An 18,829-nucleotide genomic window follows, 5' to 3' on the forward strand; every position below is an offset into this window, starting at 1 on the left:
ATTTTGATTACATTTATTATTGAAACATAATAATAATAATAATATATATCTATATCTATATATCTATAAATAAATATATATATATATATACATTTTAATGTAAATTATTATTATTACTATTATTATTTTTCTTTCTTTCTCTTCTTCGGATTGGCTCAGGAAATAATAGAATTTTGCTATAATAGTTATTTGTTGTCAGTGATAGAAGCCTCGTCTGTCTTCTGAATGTCATGTGTGGTTCTGAATATTGGATTGTAGAGCTGCAGTCAGTGTCATGGACGCAGGTCGGTACTCGCTGTACGTCTTCGGCGTCGTCTTTTGTGATTGGTAATGAGTGATGATGAATTGATATAACTCTGTGGTGACCGTCCTGCACGGGAGGTGGAGCAATGCAGACCCTGTTGGAGAATTGATGAATCTATGAGTTGCTGATGTATCAATGTGTCCCTACCAGGAACTGGAGTTACTTCTCAGCCACCAATCAGTATCCGGCCTTTCCCCAAAAGTTAAAGCTGATTGGTGGCTGGGAATATAACTCTTAGTGAAAACACAATAGTACATCGGGCCCCTTGGTAGCTGCTGTGTAATCCGAAATCTTGTAAGATCAATTTTGGAATCATTCTCAGTCAATGGCAAAATGAAAAGCTTGCTGTGAGTTGAACAACACAGCATTTGTGTAGCCATCGGGGAGTCTGCAGGTCTCAACTGTGGCATTGTGAATGGCTGAGCTCTATGTGGTGGTGCCGCCTAACAACGGTGGTGCCTAATGATGGTGGTGGGACCTAACGGTGGTGGGACCTAGCGGTGGTGATGCCTAATGATGGTGATGCCTACTGATGGTGGAGCCTACTGATGGTGGAGCCTACTGATGGTGGAGCCTACTGATGATGGGGCCTAATGGTGGTGGTGCCTAGTGATGATGGGGCCTAATGGTGGTGGTGCCTCGTGATGGTGGAGCCTAATGATGGTCGTGCCTAGTGATGGTGGAGCCTAATGATAGTGGTGGTGCCTAATGGTGGTGGAGCCTAATGATGGTGGGGCCTAACGGTGGTGGTACCAAATGGTGGTGGGGCCTAATGATGATGGTGGTGCATAATGATGGTGGTGGGACCTAACGGTGGTGGAGCCTAATGATGGTGGAGCCTAATGATGGTGGTGGAGCTTAATGATGGTAGCAAAGCCTAATTGTGGTGGTGCCTACTGATGATGGAGCCTAGTGATGGTGGAGCCTACTGATGGTGGAGCCTAGTGATGGTGGAGCCTACTGATGGTGGAGCGTAATGATGGTGGAGCCTACTGATGGTGGAGCGTAATGATGGTGGAGCCTAGTGATGGTGGAGCCTAATGATGGTCGTGCCTAGTGATGGTGTGACTACCCTTACAAGTGACTGGTTGCTCTTCACACTGTGTGACTGTGCCCGGTCTTCCAGGAAAAAAATCTTAGAAACCATGAGACCACAACGGACAGGAAGTTGTACAAGAGGAAGTTGAATTTGCTGCGGTTACGTTCTGCTTCCTGGCCGGGTTCTGTGTAGTTCTTAGGAAATGTCTGAACCCATTCCTCAATGGATGAGTCATCAGCGAGAGAAAGTGGCACGTGGTCAGAGCAGCATGGAGTATCATGTTAAGCGCTGGTAATGCTGCAGAAAGTAATAGTTAAAAGCAATCATTGTCACTTCCTTCTATTTGTGGTGTTATAGAGTGTATGTCAAGGCAAAATAGGAAGTAATACATACAATGCAGCTCCGCAATACCTGCACATCCCCCCATGTTTTATCCATTTAAAGACGAGTACAGAAAAATACATCCTGACCTGACAGAAATGCACTCAGCTCCTAAGCATTGTTGTGGGCAGACAGCACAGATTGTTTTATAGACTGGTGTCAGCCCTGCCTACTGTCTTTTGCTAAAGTACTAAAACTCTAGAGCTTCTGGCAACCAGTGACATCAGAGAGCTGGGGCGGGATGGGCCGTCCCACAGTGCTGAATGAGGGGAACCAGTGCTGAATGAGGGAACCCAGTGCTGAATGAGGGAACCCAGTGCTGAATGAGGGGAACCAGTGCTGTGAGGGGACCAAGTGCTGAATGAGGGGCCCCAGTGCTGAATGAGGGGAACCAGTGCTGGATGAGGGGCCCCAGTGCTGAATGAGAGGATCCAGTGCTGAATGAGGGGAACCAGTGGAGAATGAGGGGACCCAGTGCTGAATGAGGGGACCCAGTGATGAATGAGGGGACCTAGTGCTGAATGAGGGGACCTAGTGCTGAAAGAGGGAGCCCAGTGTTGAATGAGGGAACCCAGTGCTGAATGAGAGGACCCAGTGATGAATGAGGGGACCCAGTGATGAATGAGGGGACCTAGTGCTGAAAGAGGGAGCCCAGTGTTGAATGAGGGAACCCAGTGCTGAATGAGAGGACCCAGTGATGAATGAGGGGACCCAGTGATGAATGAGGGGACCCAGTGCTGAATGAGAGGACTCAGTGATGAATGAGGGGACCCAGTGATGAATGAGGGGACCCAGTGCTGAATGAGAGGACCCAGTGCTGAACAAGGGGCCCCAGTGCTGAACGAGGAGCCCTAGTGCTGGATGAAGATGTAGGGATCGTCCCCAGAGCTGAATGAGGGGACCCAGTGCTGAATGAGGGGACCCAGTGCTGATTGAGAATGAGGGGCCCCAGTGATGAATGAGGGGCCCCAGTGCTGAATGAGGGGACCCAGTGCTGAATGAGGGGACCCAGTGCTGATTGAGAATGAGGGGCCCCAGTAATGAATGAGGGGACCCAGTGCTGAATGAGAGGACCCAGTGCTGAACGAAGGGCCCCAGTGCTGGATGAAGATGTAGGGATCGTCTCCTGTTGCTGTCACTGATTTCTAGTTTTCCTCGAATGTCTCATTTTCAACATCCTGATGAACCCTCCGCCACTGACGGAGCTTTTGATGAGACAGGAGAAAATTGCTGCTCACACTCGTGGACGGGGCAAATTCCTCTCCTGCCTGCCCTGCCCTGACTAATTACGGATGGGTCAAAGTATCACTTTAATTATTACACACTGAGACACAGGCCATGCAGAAAGTTTGCATGCAATAAGACAGGCGCGAGTTAGGTTCTAGTAAGCTTGTCAGTACTTTTTACACCTCCCGACAGTGAATGGGGAAGGGGAGGAGTTATGCAAATATCAAAATATCTGGAGGAGTGGACGTTCCTAGGCTGGCTGTATTTGCTTACAGACCGCCCTATGTAACAAGCTCATGTGATGCTGAGCCCCCATGATTGAAAGAACTGAAATCCAATGAATCAAAGGGGCGGGGCCAGGGACAGTCAAGTTGGGGAGAGAAGCCCTAGATGATGCTGGGTGTCCTCCAGTCAGGAAATGAGGCGGAGCTCTATCTGGCTTGCTGCAGCTTCTAATACACATTGTGAGAAGCTCCCAGTGTGCAGTGACATCAGAGGAAGCCATTCCAACCCAGGAGAGGAGGCGGCACCACTGTGCAAGACTGAAGGGAAGGACGGAGGTCAGATAGGAGACTGAAGGGAAGGACGGAGGTCAGATAGAAGACTGAAGGTGAGGCTGGAGGTCAGATAGAAGACTGAAGGGAAGGACGGAGGTCAGATAGAAGACTGAAGGGTAGGGTGGAGGTCAGATAGAAGACTGAAGGGAAGGACAGAGGTCAGATAGAAGACTGAAGGGAAGAACGGAGGTCAGATAGAAGACTGAAGGTGAGGCTGGAGGTCAGATAGAAGACTGAGGGGAAGGACGGAGGTCAGATAGAAGACTGAGGGGAAGGACGGAGGTCAGATAGAAGACGGGAGGGGAGGGACGGAGGTCAGAGAGAAGACTGAAGGGGAGGACGGAGGTCAGATAGAAGACTGAAGGGAAGGACGGAGGTCAGATAGAAGACTGAAGGGAAGGACGGAGGTCAGATAGAAGACTGAAGTGAAGGACGGAGGTCAGATAGAAGACTGAAGGTGAGGCCGGAGGTCAGATAGAAGACTGAAGGGAAGGACGGAGGTCAGATAGAAGACTGAAGGGAAGGACGGAGGTCAGATAGAAGACTGAAGGGAAGGACGAAGGTCAGATAGAAGACTGAAGGGAAGGACGGAGGTCAGATAGAAGACTGAAGGGAAGGACGGAGGTCAGATAGAAGACTGAAGGGAAGGACGGAGGTCAGCTTTAAACATTAACAATGATCTTCTCTTATTTGCTCTCTTTTCGACTGTTAAATATACAATTGGAAGCGTTTTTATATCGCTGTTTGAACCCACCAAAATTCAGGTCTGTCCCGCGCTCTGTCCTTATCTCAAACAATCTAATTCTAGAAGCATATGACGACTACAGAACACTCCCCATTCTCCTTTTCTCCATAACAATAATGTGAGAGGTGTTCTGTAGTCCTAACACACGTCCCCTGCTCCTCCATAGACACAGTGAGCGTTGTCACCCTAGGACAGGAAGTGTGTTACTGGCAGGATCACAAGGTGACAATAAAGAAAACATTCCTGAAGAAAAGAAAACCAATGCAGACACAATGATAATTTTGTGGCTTTGTTTGGATACATTTTATATAAATACGTTTCTAGCGTTTCCCGCCCACTCTAAAACAACATAAAGCTTTTTTTTTGTGCTGGAATTCTGGTTTTTCGTACATTTTTTAGGCGGGGTGGATGTGTTAAAAATAATTCATCTTCTCTCCAGCGTGGACGAAAATAAACTGTCAGATTTGTTATCTGCACATACGTGCTGTGCACATAGAAACGGTCACACTCGCAAAACAAACACGGAGATGACCAAGGAAATGTATTCATGATGTGGAGCCGGTGTGTTGTGTGCAGGTCAGTCCATCGGTCCATGCCATGCTTGGGCATGGGTCAGGGTACTGACCCGATTGACAGAAGCGGTCTGCGGCACAAGTCAGTTGGACTCCAGCAATGGTACGCATATGTGTGATCGCTAACTGCGCCCGAGTGCGGAACCTGAACACTGCAGCAGATTAGATCCATTCATGCCCACTCAGGTAGTCCGGGTCCAGATGACATAAGCATGCGCAGGCCTGGCACAATGCGAGCGAAGACCAGCGGCGTGGAGGTAGGGGTCATGCTTGGGCATGGTACAAGCCAATCATACATACACCCTGAGTGTGACTGGCCTCCTACTTTATAACATTTATCTTCTTGTGCTTACTGACTGCTGGAGGGTTTTTTAAAGCCAAAATTCTGGCTAAACAAATATTGTCCTTATACCAGAGTCCCCAGATCTGTGCAGTAATCCAGTGTGAGACTTGGGGCTTCCTGTACTTCCTGTCCAGTCACTGCTGCTCTCTCTTTGTGCAGGGTGACTGGTCTTGTCTCCGCCCCCTCCTGTAATAAAGACCAGTCACTGCTGCTCTCTCTTTGTGCAGGGTGACTGGTCTTGTCTCCGCCCCCTCCTGTAATAAAGACCAGTCACTCCTGCTCTCTCTCCTTGTGCAAGGTGGCTGGTCTTGTATCCGGCCCCATCTATAATAAAGATTGGTCACTGCTGCTCTCATTCCTTGTGCAGAGTGACTGGTCTTGTCTCCGCCCCCTGCTGTAATAAAGACCAGTCACTGCTGCTCTCTCTCCTTGTGCAGGGTGACTGGTCTTGTCACCGCCCCTTCCTGTAATAAAGACCGCTCACTGCTGCTCTCTCTTCTTGTGCAGGGTGACTGGTCTTGTCTTCACCCCCTCCTGTAGTTTCTGCAGGCATCCTATAGTGGTTGAGGTCTGCTGGGCCCCTCCCACAGCTCTGCTCTCTACACAGGTTATGTGTAGCACAGTGATGATGTCACTGCAATTTTTGCATGGCTATATCTTGGTTTCCAGAGGCATTTGGTGCCCACAAAATGGATTTATGTCCTTTGTGAGTGATGGGGAATCTATTTAAAGACTAACTCTACTTTTGTTGAGAATAAATCCATCCCCTCTGGGTGATCAATGTAGATTGCAAGAATTTTAACAAACATTGTTGCAGATTCTGACCTGTTTCTGTTCTGAAGAAATAGCAGTTTGTTTCATTATGTCTTTTCCAGACTGATTCCTGAATGGGAGGGTCTGGATTTATTATAATCAGCTGGTGGACTTTCTGTGTTGTAATGAGGAAAGTTGCAGCGTCGGCATCCCTTTAGGAATAATTAACCCTTACAGCGTATCTCACCAAACATGAAATCCTTATTGTAAGCAGAGCAATTTTTTAATTTTTCGCACACATGTCAAAAATCTGCATTTTTACGTTGAAGACTACTGAAAGGGTTACTAAACTAGCAAGCAGTACATATATGCAAAACGATTAAAAAAAAAACATTTTCAAAGGGTTAATACTTACCTGTGTCTTCGCTGCGCGCTCCCGTCTGAAGAGTCTCGGGCGGCCGCATGCGCAGTTCAGATCTTCGACCGGGAGGCGAGGAGAGACACAAGGTAAGTCTATGGAGCAGCGTGCACCCGCACAGACACCGTGGGACAGGAAGTGCCAGCTAGGAGTCAGCGCTGGATCGGAGACCCACACCATCAGTGGAGGGACAGCTAAAACGTACAGGAAAGAAGAAGATCGAATCAAGAGGCATCATTTAAGGTAAGTCCTGACACTAGCATTGGGGGGAGGGGACAATGTGCAGTATATATTTTCTGAGAACCAGAGGTGCTGCACTCCTTACCGGAAGGAACCCGTATGGGTGGGTGCTCGTAGTGACCACGGACGGCACCGTGTATACCATAGAAGAAGAAATAATGTCACCAGCACACCATAGTAGTAAAGTAATAATCCATTTCATGGCACATTGCCATTCGATGCAAGCGCTTTCGGGGCCTCAGGGGGTCCCCTTCAGGTAATTCTGAGCCTGATGAAGGGGACCCCCTGAGGCCCTGAAAGCGCTTGCATCGAATGGCAATGTGCCATGAAATGGATTATTACTTTACTACTATGGTGTGCTGGTGACATTATTTCTTCCTCTATGGTATATATTTTCTGAACTCAGAGGCTCTGAAGAACTAAAAGATGGTAGTTGCCATTTTCTTATGTTGCGCAATATTTTCACAACTGTTTATTTTCAGGACAAAATACACTAAAAGGAAGGCAACATAATCCCCATTTGTGTTCAACATTAAAGACGAGGTTGTGTTGAGTAAAGAGATATCAAACACAACCTCCCGCCTAATGGAGAACGATTACATTACCAGGACTGATCAATAGTCGACACTTTAAATTCCTTTCAGTGAATGAGTGACCTAGAATTATTTCTCACTCCAGTGTGTGTGGTGACCAGGGCCGGATTTAGTCTCTCTGCTGCCCCAAGGCAAGGTTCCTCAATGCGCCACCCTACCCGCCAAACCCCCCTCCCCTACCCCATGGAGAATGGCAGACCTGCAGGCTGCATACAAATGATCTTGGTGACATCGCCGGGATCACTTGTACAAAACAAGCGGCGGCTTCCCCGCTGTAGATTTAGCTCTGCTTACCCAAAGCCGGGCTAAATGTAGAAAACAACTACCAGCCCGGCGCCCGGAACTGCATCTCCCGGGCGTCGGGAGATAGGAATTCCACACCCCTGCTGCCCCTCTACCTCCTGCTGCCCCAAGGCCGGGCCTCGGTTGGCCTTGTGGGAACCTCCATGAGACGTGATGATGTCAGTGGACCTTAGACTGCCAAAGGGGAGAAGAGGCTGCAGGGATTGGTCCAGGAGCCTGCAGGGGGCCGGGGTTAGGTAAGTAAATCTGCTTTGCAGGGGTGGGGGGAGGGTAGCCCTGCTGCAAGGGTACTTTTTTTTCCTTTGCCCAGAGATGGGCCTCAAGAATGATGTAATATGGAGACGCTCATCCTTCAGAATGTCCCGGGATCTTACAGGTGAAGGCAATAAGGTCAACACATCTAAAATGTTTTAGATATTAGTAGACACTTTTATATGAATGATATTGACATAAAATATCGGCTTAATAATGTCAGCAATCGCAATCAGTGGCTTCCAACTGCTGACAGGTTTGAGGATTTCCTGTGAGGTGGCAGGCCGGAATGTACCTATGAAATGACCGGGTGTCACACTGTATCTATAGGGGAACCTTGTGTGCCAGGAATCCAACATAACTAGAAACGCAATGCCAGATCAGCCCGGCCAGAGAGCTCCTGGTAATAGCACAACCAGTACTGAGACCAAAGATCATTCTGTTTTATGATTACATGTATAATATATTACTCAGATTATCCCTGACACTTCCCATTTCAATATAAAATATATTATTGGCAAAGCGTTCATTAATAAAAGGAACCAAGTGTCATATCAGTACAAATGCCACATCTGTTTCTTAACCTTTTTATCCCCTAGTTCTCTTTAGGGTCACAGGAGAACATATACTAACCAACTCCCGTGACCCAAAGCTCAGATATAGCGGGCTATTGCTCGCTATATACTGAGAGCGCCGCAGCCGTGACGGATCCTGACAATACTCTCATGATCCGCCCAGCTGCGTGAGTGACAGCTGGCTCTGCCTATCTAGAGGCAGAACCAGCTGTACCTGCCCCCTCCCCCGTCCGTTCCGCCAGTCAGCGCTAGTCAATCCCTGCGGGGAGCGGGGACTGACAGTCTGCAGGGAGATGATCAGGAAGTGAGCAAGCAACGGTATGTGTTATCTCTCTTTCCGATCTATTGAGCCGACGTGTGACAGTTTCATTGTCACACGTCGGCTCTAACTATGAGGATGAGTGTACATAATTCACCTCAGAGTTCTCCTTTAATTATCTTGTTTGCTATTTACAAAACTCATTATAAAGAAAAAGTAATGGCGGGAAAAAACACAATGCTTGGGTTAACCAATAATTTTTGGCATATAAATTCTTAATGGTCCGCATAACTGAAGACATTGCAGGGGTTTCTCTTGAATCTTAGTGAGCTTTGTGTATCTCTACCAGATCTGTGCAGTAATCCATTGTGAGAGTTTGTGAGACTTGGAGCTTCATGTAATAAAGACCACTCACTGCTGCTCTCTCTCCTTGTGCAGGGTGACTGGTCTTGTCTCTGCCCCCTCCTGTAATAAAGACCGGTCACTGCTGCTCTCTTTCCTTGTGCAGGGTGACCGGTCTTGTCTCCGCCCCCTTCTGTAATAAAGACCGCTCACTGCTGCTCTCTTTCCTTGTGCAGGGTGACCGGTCTTGTCTCCGCCCCCTTCTGTAATAAAGACCGCTCACTGCTGCTCTCTTTCCTTGTGCAGGGTGACCGGTCTTGTCTCCGCCCCCTCCTGTAATACAGACCGCTTACTGCTGCTCTCTCTCCTTGTGCAGGGTGACTGGTCTTGTCTCCGCCCACTCCTGTAATAAAGACCGCTCACTGCTGCTCTCTCTCCTTGTGCAGGGTGACTGGTCTGTAGTGGGTGAAGCCTGCTGGGCCATCTTCCACAGCTCTGCAATCTGCACAGGCTATGTACAGCACAGTGATGGTGCCACTGCAACTTTTCCAGGGTTATAATTGCATTTGGAAAGGCATTTGGTGCACAAAACTTGTTTGTATTGTTTGTGGCTATTGGGGAATACATTTAAATAAAAGTTTTAATTGAAATGTCGACTGGAGTTCATCTTTTTCCCTGTTTGCATCCCTTTGGAGGTACCAGGCAGGCTGAATTTAATGAAAGAACAATTATATTCTCATGGGTATATATGAAATGTGATGGAATGACAGGCGTATTGTTATAAACACTGAAACACTCGTTCCAGCAACCCTCATGTCAGCTATACGTGTACAATGAACATTCTCCATTGCATCCTCTCCGGCAACTCCACACCCAGCAAACATAATCTTACTCGCTGTCCCAGGCACAATGAATTCTCAGTTCTCCATTGTTAAAAAGTTAACCACAGTGGAGAAAGAATCATCGCTTCCCCTAAAGCTGACCACACACACCAGCAGAATTTCATGTAAAAAAAATCCATCTTTGAAACATTTGTTCATAGTTACATAGTTACATAGTATTTGAGGTTGAATAAAGACACATGTCCATCAAGTCCATATAGTGTGTGTATAGGTGCTATGACTATAGAACATCTTGTACATGAAAATCATATCCCCCCTTAATCTCCTTACTTCCAGCGTGAACATATTTAAATTTAGTAGCCGATTAGTAGTAGTAGATGTTCGATTTTCTATTAGGTAATGGAGTCAAATAATTTTCTACCACAGTGCTGAAAAACAAATGCAGGATGGAAAACGTTCCTCGAATGAATTCAAATCTAACAGTGAACGTTGTTTTCATTCACGAAACTCTATTCATTCCGAAATCGAATGTTAAAACCAAACAAATTTGGAACGACATTCGTCAAATCTAATGGCATCATCGAACGTTCTGATGAGATTTTAAATGGTCAGCTTAACAGGCTCAAACCCCTCTATAAGAGCCCTTTATATACCCTGTTTCCCCGAAAATAAGACCTACCCCAAAAATAAGACCTAGTACTATTTTTGGGAATTGCTAAAATATAAGACCTACCCCGAAAATAAGACCTAGTTGTGACCATTCCCAGGGCCGGTGGTGGCATAAGGGGGATCTTGAAGAGCCGTGGGAGAGGCAGGAGAGAATCAGTGCCAACAAAGCCAGCACTAGAGGAAGCGAGGCGGCAGCGGAGGGAGCAGAGCCGCATATGCCGATGCCTCTATAGCGCCGGCTCCTGTCACAGGCGGAGTGATACCAAATGCAGTCCGCCTGTGAGAAATCCATAGTGAAAGCGCGCTTCCCTCATTCTGGCCAGTGATTGGTTACCAAATTGCTCTTGGAAAGGTACGGCACCCCTGATTGCCCTGATCACCATATTTTTGTATATGAATACATGTAGACTTTTCTATATGAATAAGTGTGGATTGTTGTACATTAAAACAAAAAATAAGACCTCCCCCGAAAATAAGACCAAGTGTGTTTTTTTGAGCCCAAAAAAATATAAGACAGTGTCTTATTTTCGGGGAAACACAGTAGGCGCCGTGTCACTGTTGTTTAGATCTATAGCTCAAAAAAGAAAACAAAAACTCTTTCTGTTCCCTTCCAGGTTTCCAGGTGACTTCTCATCTTCCGGTATTCCACCATGGCTGAACTCACGGAAAAAGTAACCAAGTCTCTAAATAAAACCACCCCAGGACTGCAGATATGGAGGATAGAGGTAAATGAGTAGTACAATCCACGTAGTCATCGTATGCTGACTGCTAATAATTCTGTTTAAGCTTTGCTTCTATATATGGTGCATATACACTTAGTGGCCAGATTATTATGACCACCCCATCAGTACTTCGTTGGGCCGCCTCGTGACTGCACGAGATGATGAAAGGTGATGTGAGGAATCTGACACTGCACTGTTGCCCTTCTGTTGTCTTGTACCAGTCTTGCCACTCTCCGTTCTGCCCTAACATTGACTAGTCGCTGACGGCCACAATTCCCACGTTCAGACCCAGATTTTCGGCTGACAGTCCGGTCTTTAAACACTTTAACAACAGCTGCTCTTGAACATTTAACGAATTCTGCTGTTTTGCTGATACTCGCTCCATGGCTCCGAGCGCCAACAATCATCCCACGTTCAAAGGCTGTTACATCGCGTTGTTTCCCCGAATCTTCAGAAACAAATCACTTCTACTGTCGTGGTAAACAACCCGCTTCCCTATTTATAATGGTCTGGCCCTCTAGCAACTTCAGCGCCAAATTATAGCTAATTTGCCTACAAACGTCAGGTGGTCATAATAATCTGGCCACTCAGTGTATATAATAATCCGGCCACTCAGTGTATATATATATATATACAGGACTTAAATTTGGCTTTTGATCTGTAACTATTACAGGTACTGTATAAGATCATGCATATGTTACATAATATAAAGAGTTATTATTATTAGCAACTCTCCAACGTCTGTCACAGATGATATCTAGCTCTAACTTACTTTATACACCATCAGCTAAAACTAATTCTAAAGGTTGCTGAAATGTATATGTTACACTCATCATGATACATGCAAAATTTTAGAAAAATAAATTGCACTTGTAAAAATGACCTTCTCAGTCTGTCTGTCGTAATTTGACAACTCTTTATGAGAAGACTTTTGGTTGAACTCGATGGACGTGCGTCTTTTCTTCAACCTTTGTAAGTTTGTATTGCAATGTATCATTACTAAGAATTTATTGGTATATTTGTTTATTATTACCTAATACGCCCAGATTGGTGCATCGTTCTCTGTATATGTATTTCCCTGCGTTCCATGAACTGCATTTCTGTCTCTTCCCTTAGAACATGGAGATGGTTCCGGTCCCTGAGAAGACCTTTGGGAACTTCTTTGATGGAGATTGTTATCTGCTGCTGATGGTGAGTTCCATATTGTATATACACTGATCAGGCAAACCATCCTGAACTCTGAGAGGTGAAGGGAATAACATTGATTATTCAATTCCTTTCTGTTACAGACACACAAGGTCAGCAACAACTTCAGCTATGACATCCACTTCTGGATTGGGAATAATTCCTCTGTGGACGAGCAAGGAGCAGCCGCCATTTACTCGGTACAAATAGATGAACACCTGGGAGGTGTGGCCGTGCAGCACCGCGAGGTTCAGGCATTTGAGAGCAACACATTCAAGGGCTACTTCAAGCAGGGCATAGTGTGAGTATGACGTCAGCTCCTCCTGGGTGGGTGACCCTTTAGGTGCCCATACACCTTACGAATATCGGCCGATTTTCGGATGCGATTGTGTTTTCGTCCGATATTTGTAAGGTTGATGGGCAGTGTACAACCGCGAACAGTGTACAATCGATCGACTTTTGACTCTCCAGCAGGTTAGAAAACTTCGGTCCATTGTGCAATTTTCGCAAGGTTGGTGGCGTTTCCGTACGTCAAAATTAGTACGATCTACACTGCACATGCGGTCGATTACTGCAGTTCGTCCAGGTGCTTTCTTCTAATTACCACTGATCCAACCTTGCGATAATCGGGGCAGGATGGGGCCGCCGTACGAAAATCGTACGACGGTTCGATCACCGGACAGAAAGTGTAGTTTGATCATCGCAAGGTGTATGGGCAGCCTTAGGGGTCTGTTACATAGTATTTGAGGTTGAATAAAGACATTAGTCCATCAAGTCCAACCTATTAGGATCTCATTCTAGGAGTACAGTGACACCATCACATTAGACACCATCACATTAGAAAATGCACAGATTTTCCCTTCAAGCAAAACAAATGGCAAACGCACTCATCAATTTGTTACCAGCTTTGTGCATCCCTGTGCCTTTAAGTGAGGTTGGGCTTCCTCCTGACAAACCTGCACCCAATTTGATCCTTTGCCCCATGTGCTCCAAGATGGAGACTCTCATAGGTTAGAGTTAGGACCGCACTATAAGAGGTGCCTTGACGCGGCTGAGCGGCTTTCACATTTTCTGCAGAAGACGTGTATCTAAACCTCTGTTTTTAACCTTAGCGGTGAGACGAGTTTTTTTGCATTCTGGCTGGCGAGTGTGCTGGGAAAACTTTTTGCTGTTTGACTTTCCCTTCAAGACGCATAATGCGATTTTGGTGCCTTTTTAACACAAGAAGTGTTTTATGAGCGCTTTGCTTGTGTTTTACGTAAATGTTCTCACTTTTCATTGCCGTCATTTACCCTCTTAAAGGAGAACTATGAGATGGGTGCTTTCCACTCACCTCATAGTTCTAGCCGACCTGTGACAATGAGACTGCACAGGTCAGCTCAGTAGATCGGGAGTTGAGCGAACACATACCGGCGTTCGCTCACCTCTCGATCCTGTCGCGGTTCTCTGCCGTGACAGGGAAGGGGCTGGATTCCCCCCTCCCCGCTCCGATCCGCCAGCGCTGACTGGCAGATCGGACGGGGGGGGGGGCGGGGACAGCCGGGTCTGCCTCTAGATAGGCAGAGCCAGCTGTCAGTCACGCAGCTGGGCGCATACCGGCACAATTGTCGGGATCCGCTTCAGCTGCGGCGTCTCAGTATATCGCGAGCAACAGCTCGCTGTATACTGCGGCGTCTCAGTATACCGCAAGCTCACTGTATACTGAGCCTAGGGTGACGGGAGGATGCTAGTTTGTGTCCTCCCGTTACCCTAAGGAGAACTATGGGGAAAAGACTTAACCCCATAGTTCTCCTTTAATTCTGTGGTTTGTGTTGTAAATATGGACATGTGACTTATAAAAAAAAAGCCACACACATAGCTCGCTGAGCTCCCCTGTTTTCCCGCACTAACATAAAAGTATTGGTTCTACATACATTGTAATGTGTGAATTTCCTCTCTTATTTCTCATAGTTATAAAAACGGCGGGGTAGCATCGGGAATGAAGCAGGTTGAGACGAACAGCTACAACGTAAAACGTCTCTTGCATGTCAAGGGAAAGAAGAATGTTTTAGCTGGAGAGGTAAGGCTCCTTACGCTGCACCGGAAGACTGTGAATCCTGATACTATCAGCATTGTAATGCATGTAGAAGTATATATCTCAGAATTCTTCAGACGTCTGGCGTCTACGGTACAAGCTATACTAAACCTCAGGGTTTCCAGTGAAGGGCACTGCTAACTCTACATCATAGAAATACACTTTAGATAGTTGTGCTCTTTCAGCCTTGTAGTCAGTTTGAGGAAGTCCTTTATTGTTCTGGCATGACTGGGCCCCTATGCACAAAGCCAGCACCCTAAAGACATGGTTTGATGAGTTTAGTGTGAATAAAACCTGTTGCTATCAGTGGCATGAATAGTGCCTGTTGCTGTCAATGGGAGGAATAAAACCTGTTGCTGTCAGTGGGATGAATAGTGCCTGTTGCTGTCAATGGGAGGAATAAAACCTGTTGCTGTCAGTGTGAGGAATAGTGCCTGTTGCTGTCAGTGGGCAGAATAGTGCCTGTTGCTGTCAGTGGGAGGAATAAAACCTGTTGATGTCAGTGGGCAGAATAGTGCCGGTTGCTGTCAGTGGGCAGAATAGTACCTGTTGCTGTCAGTGGGCAGAATAGTACCTGTTGCTGTCAGTGGGCAGAATAGTGCCTGTTGCTGTCATTGGGAGGAATAATTTCCCCATTGTGTCAATGAGAGAAGTAGAAGCAGAGTTTGGGGACCACTGTCCAGGAGTATGAGCTCATGAAATCCACATAAATCACTACACGAGGCTTTAATGACTGGGGCAGGACTCCAAAATCCCATCAACTGTCGCTGGATGTGGTCTTGTACAACTCGTGCTGCAGAGTGATCTAACGTCCCCTTGATGCTCCATTCATGTTGCGATTTATTTGGATATAATAAGCTCATTTTCTCTGATGTGTATTAGGAGCATTAATTATAATGCTGTATTATACATTTCAGAGTTGCTTCCTGAGACCAGCGCGTTCTGTGTCTTTTACACAATCCCCAGTCCGCATGAAGAGCTGCCAGCCACTGCGAAATAACATGTATAAAACACGTTATATGCGCATAATGTATAATCATAGGGAAGACTTTTGGTGAAATGAATGGTGACTTTGTCTTTTTAAAGAACTCTTTACTGGCCACGCTAGGCATGGAAGCAGATCCATCCTAGCGTGCTCAACGTGCGTACTTGCTTGCAACTGGGGAGCTACAGCTGCACCTTGCCAACACATGGCATGCCTGCAATCCCAACCTCAATTTGATGTTATCTGAATGTACAAATACTTTCATTGCAGTGAATGACAGATCGCCTCTAGTGGGAATCTGTATGTATGATACGATAATATGGTACAGCGAGCGTGTCATTTGTCGCATAAAAAATGTCATGAAGTTAAATATTCAAATAACGATTTAAACCGGTCACAGGACAATACTCTGCCACTGACAAGACGGTTCTCTCTCCACAGGTAGCTCTGGACTGGAACAGCTTCAATACCGGGGACGTGTTCTTGGTGGACCTGGGAAAGTTAATCATCCAATGGAACGGACCTGAAAGCAACAAAATGGAGAGACTGAGGGTACTGGTCATGTTTATTTCACATACTGGCTGGCTTATTTATTTGGGGGTTTTAGGTATAGATACACTGTAAAGATAAGATATTATTATAACATAATAAACATGTTACCTTCACTGGGTTCTTCACCGTTTTCTGCATCTTCAGTGGATGGCGTCCAATCAACTGTTAACATTTAAAAGTGATCGGAGTGATGCGGGCAGTTCTGTATTTGGTGTAATATTCATATTGGTTCACAACAAGATACTACAAAACAGTATCAGGGGCCCCCTTCATCTGTGCATAGGCGTGATACCCAATAGGGACAATCCCGGGATGGCACAGTCACCAGAAATAGTTGTTTGCTGAATAGACTTTAAACATATCCAGCACCAGTAGGTCAGTAAAACACGTTTTATCGCACCTAAGCCCTGAAGAAGGGGGAGAGCCCCTGAGATGCGTCGGATGTTATGAGTTCTCTTGTTAAAAGATTATTCAAAAGATTTTGGACTGTTAGGCCCTTTGTTTGGCACTCTCATTTTCTGTACATGTGGATTTTCAGTTCTCTGTCATCCATCTACTGGACACAGTGGCGTCACAAGGGGGGTGCGGGGGGTTCGGCCCGCACCCGGGTGTCCCCATTGGAGGGGTAACACCAAAATGACTAACAGTACTTGCCAGTAGGGGATTCAGACGAGATGGTGCTATTGCGCGTGCGCCAGCTGTGGCAGTTCAGGATCCTCGTCGAGTTCTCCAATTCCCGTCAGTGTTCCTGCGTAGCTTCACAATCCTCGTTTGCAAAGCAAAGGAAACCAATCAGAGAGCATCTTTCATGTTATGCCATCGGGTGGACATGCAGCCGCAGTAAAGCCAATTGGAGAACTTGATACTGCTCTTGGGTGGCCGCGCAGCCGCACTGATGGGAGTTGGAGAACTCATCGAGGATTCTCACACTCCCATGGCTGGCACACTAGCGTCATCTTGTTGAAATCTCCTACTGGCAAGTCCCCGGACGTGGCATAACGAGTTGGAGATCTCAACAAGTTGGCCGTTTCGATTAAACACTGGGACGATTGGGCCTATTTTGAGGGGTGGGCCTCTATGTTAATCCAGACCTAGGCCACCCCTAAAGACCCCCCCCCCTGCGCGTGCTGTCGATGCGGGGGGGGGGGACGTTGACCAGGTTTTAATTTTTGGGCCCATTCCTATTGTTCATTAGAATAATTATATGCATGGCCATCTGCCATCTTACATCCTTAGGTCTCCCTAACCTCACATATACAAACACTATAACCCTTTACGCGGCGCCATACCCCATCAGCAAACTGCTGCAAATCAGTTGTGTTTTTATATATTAAAAGTAAAACTTCTATTTCTATAACATAGTTACATTGCATTCTATAGGGCATAACAACAAATGTTTGATTCATCGCAGGGCATGAACCTGGCGAAAGACATCCGCGACCGGGAGCGGGGTGGACGTACTCACGTTTTTGTGGTGGAAGGAGACGACGAAGAAGCAACACCCAAGCTGATGCAAATCCTGACACACGATCAAGTACTGGGGAAGAAAAAGGCGATTAAACCTCCCATAAGTGATGACGTGGTGGACACAGCGGCCAAAGGATCTATCAAACTGTATCAGTAAGTGGCAAGGGGACGGGCTTGGACAAATTCAGCGTACCTAAAGATAGGCTTCCAAATGCTCTTGTTACGATGCATTGTTTGCAGCTTTAACCCCTTGAGGACACATGACGGGATTATCCCATCATGGGTCATGGAGGGCTTAAAGAAAAAACAAAATGCACACAAATATTTGCAACTTGCTCAGATGGATGACTCTCACTGCACCGGATAAGCCCTGGAAGACAGGAGTCCAATCTGAACCCGGAGTTTTCTCAGCACTAGTGTACGGGAGGCCAGAAACATTTTGTAGATATTATCACTCCAAAGAAACTGTATTGTCATTTTATTTTCACTAAAATGTCTGATTTTCTTCTGTACACAGAGTATCAGATTCTAATGGAAACCTGATGGTCCAGGAAGTGGCTACTAAGCCTTTGACCAAGAACTTGTTGCAACACGAGGTAAGTCCCGCTGTCACGTGGAGCACACATACAGATCATCATAGCAGAGAGCCACTGTATAAAAAATAGACCCCATGTTCTGATAAAAAAACAAACACCTACGGCTTAGCTCACTTGGATCTCAAAGCACATAACTGCCAAAGAATTTGTAAACCCGTCCTGAGATTTACACAGACCTGCCAGACAGTACAGCCAACCTGGTGACCTGCCTTTTCTATGTTGCAGTTAAGCAATACAGCTTGGTCACCTCCCCACCCCCAGCCTTTGATTGGTCACTGCTGCTGCTGCAGCCGCCACTGTAATGAGTCATCCCTTTAAGCTGGCCATAGACAGGTAAAATTTTGTCCATTTCCTGCTGAATCAGCTGAAAGAAAAAGTCTTTTTTTTTTTTGATTGGCTGCACACTGACTATGGCCAATCGGCTGCATGTGTATGGAGTTTGACCCTGCTAGACTTTCTGGGGGGGGGGCTTCCGTCACTCTAAGCACATCTTGTCAAGCTAAAAATTGGTCTGCAGCGTGCCAATAATGACTCTTGTCTTGTCCCGGGCAGGACTGCTATATCCTGGATCAAGGCGGAATAAAGATCTTTGTGTGGAAAGGAAAGAATGCTTCAAAAGAGGAGAGAAAGCAAGCCATGCCTCGTGCCTTGGTGAGTAGATCAACCGCCAAAATGTCCATCATCGTCTACCCAAATCCGCCCATGAGGGAGCTTTATAAGGGCCTAAGGCTTCCCCCTGAAGGCGCTCACTTTGGTGTTGTCAGTAATGCAGTAATTGATGTGTATCTAAACCATTTCTATGAATATTTACTTCTCACTATGAAGAGAAAATAT

At 46.4% G+C, this 18,829-nt stretch overlaps 1 protein-coding gene across 2 annotated transcripts in view; it reads left to right on the forward strand.

Moving 5' to 3' along the window:
* VIL1 (villin 1) overlaps positions 1-18,829 on the forward strand; it is a 44,014-nt gene that overhangs the window by 3,720 nt on the left and 21,465 nt on the right. For both annotated transcript variants that reach the window (XM_018552589.1, XM_018552588.1), the window contains exons 2-9: positions 11,029-11,139; positions 12,253-12,327; positions 12,426-12,622; positions 14,272-14,380; positions 15,822-15,932; positions 17,344-17,552; positions 17,917-17,995; positions 18,548-18,646. In XM_018552589.1, the coding sequence (XP_018408091.1) occupies positions 11,065-11,139; positions 12,253-12,327; positions 12,426-12,622; positions 14,272-14,380; positions 15,822-15,932; positions 17,344-17,552; positions 17,917-17,995; positions 18,548-18,646 (954 nt within the window). In that variant the 5' untranslated portion in view covers positions 11,029-11,064. The remainder of the gene's footprint in view (positions 1-11,028; positions 11,140-12,252; positions 12,328-12,425; positions 12,623-14,271; positions 14,381-15,821; positions 15,933-17,343; positions 17,553-17,916; positions 17,996-18,547; positions 18,647-18,829) is intronic.

Source organism: Nanorana parkeri, unplaced genomic scaffold, assembly GCF_000935625.1.
Source record: "Nanorana parkeri isolate BGI_ZX_2015 unplaced genomic scaffold, ASM93562v1 scaffold92, whole genome shotgun sequence".
Classification (NCBI taxonomy): domain Eukaryota; kingdom Metazoa; phylum Chordata; class Amphibia; order Anura; family Dicroglossidae; genus Nanorana; species Nanorana parkeri.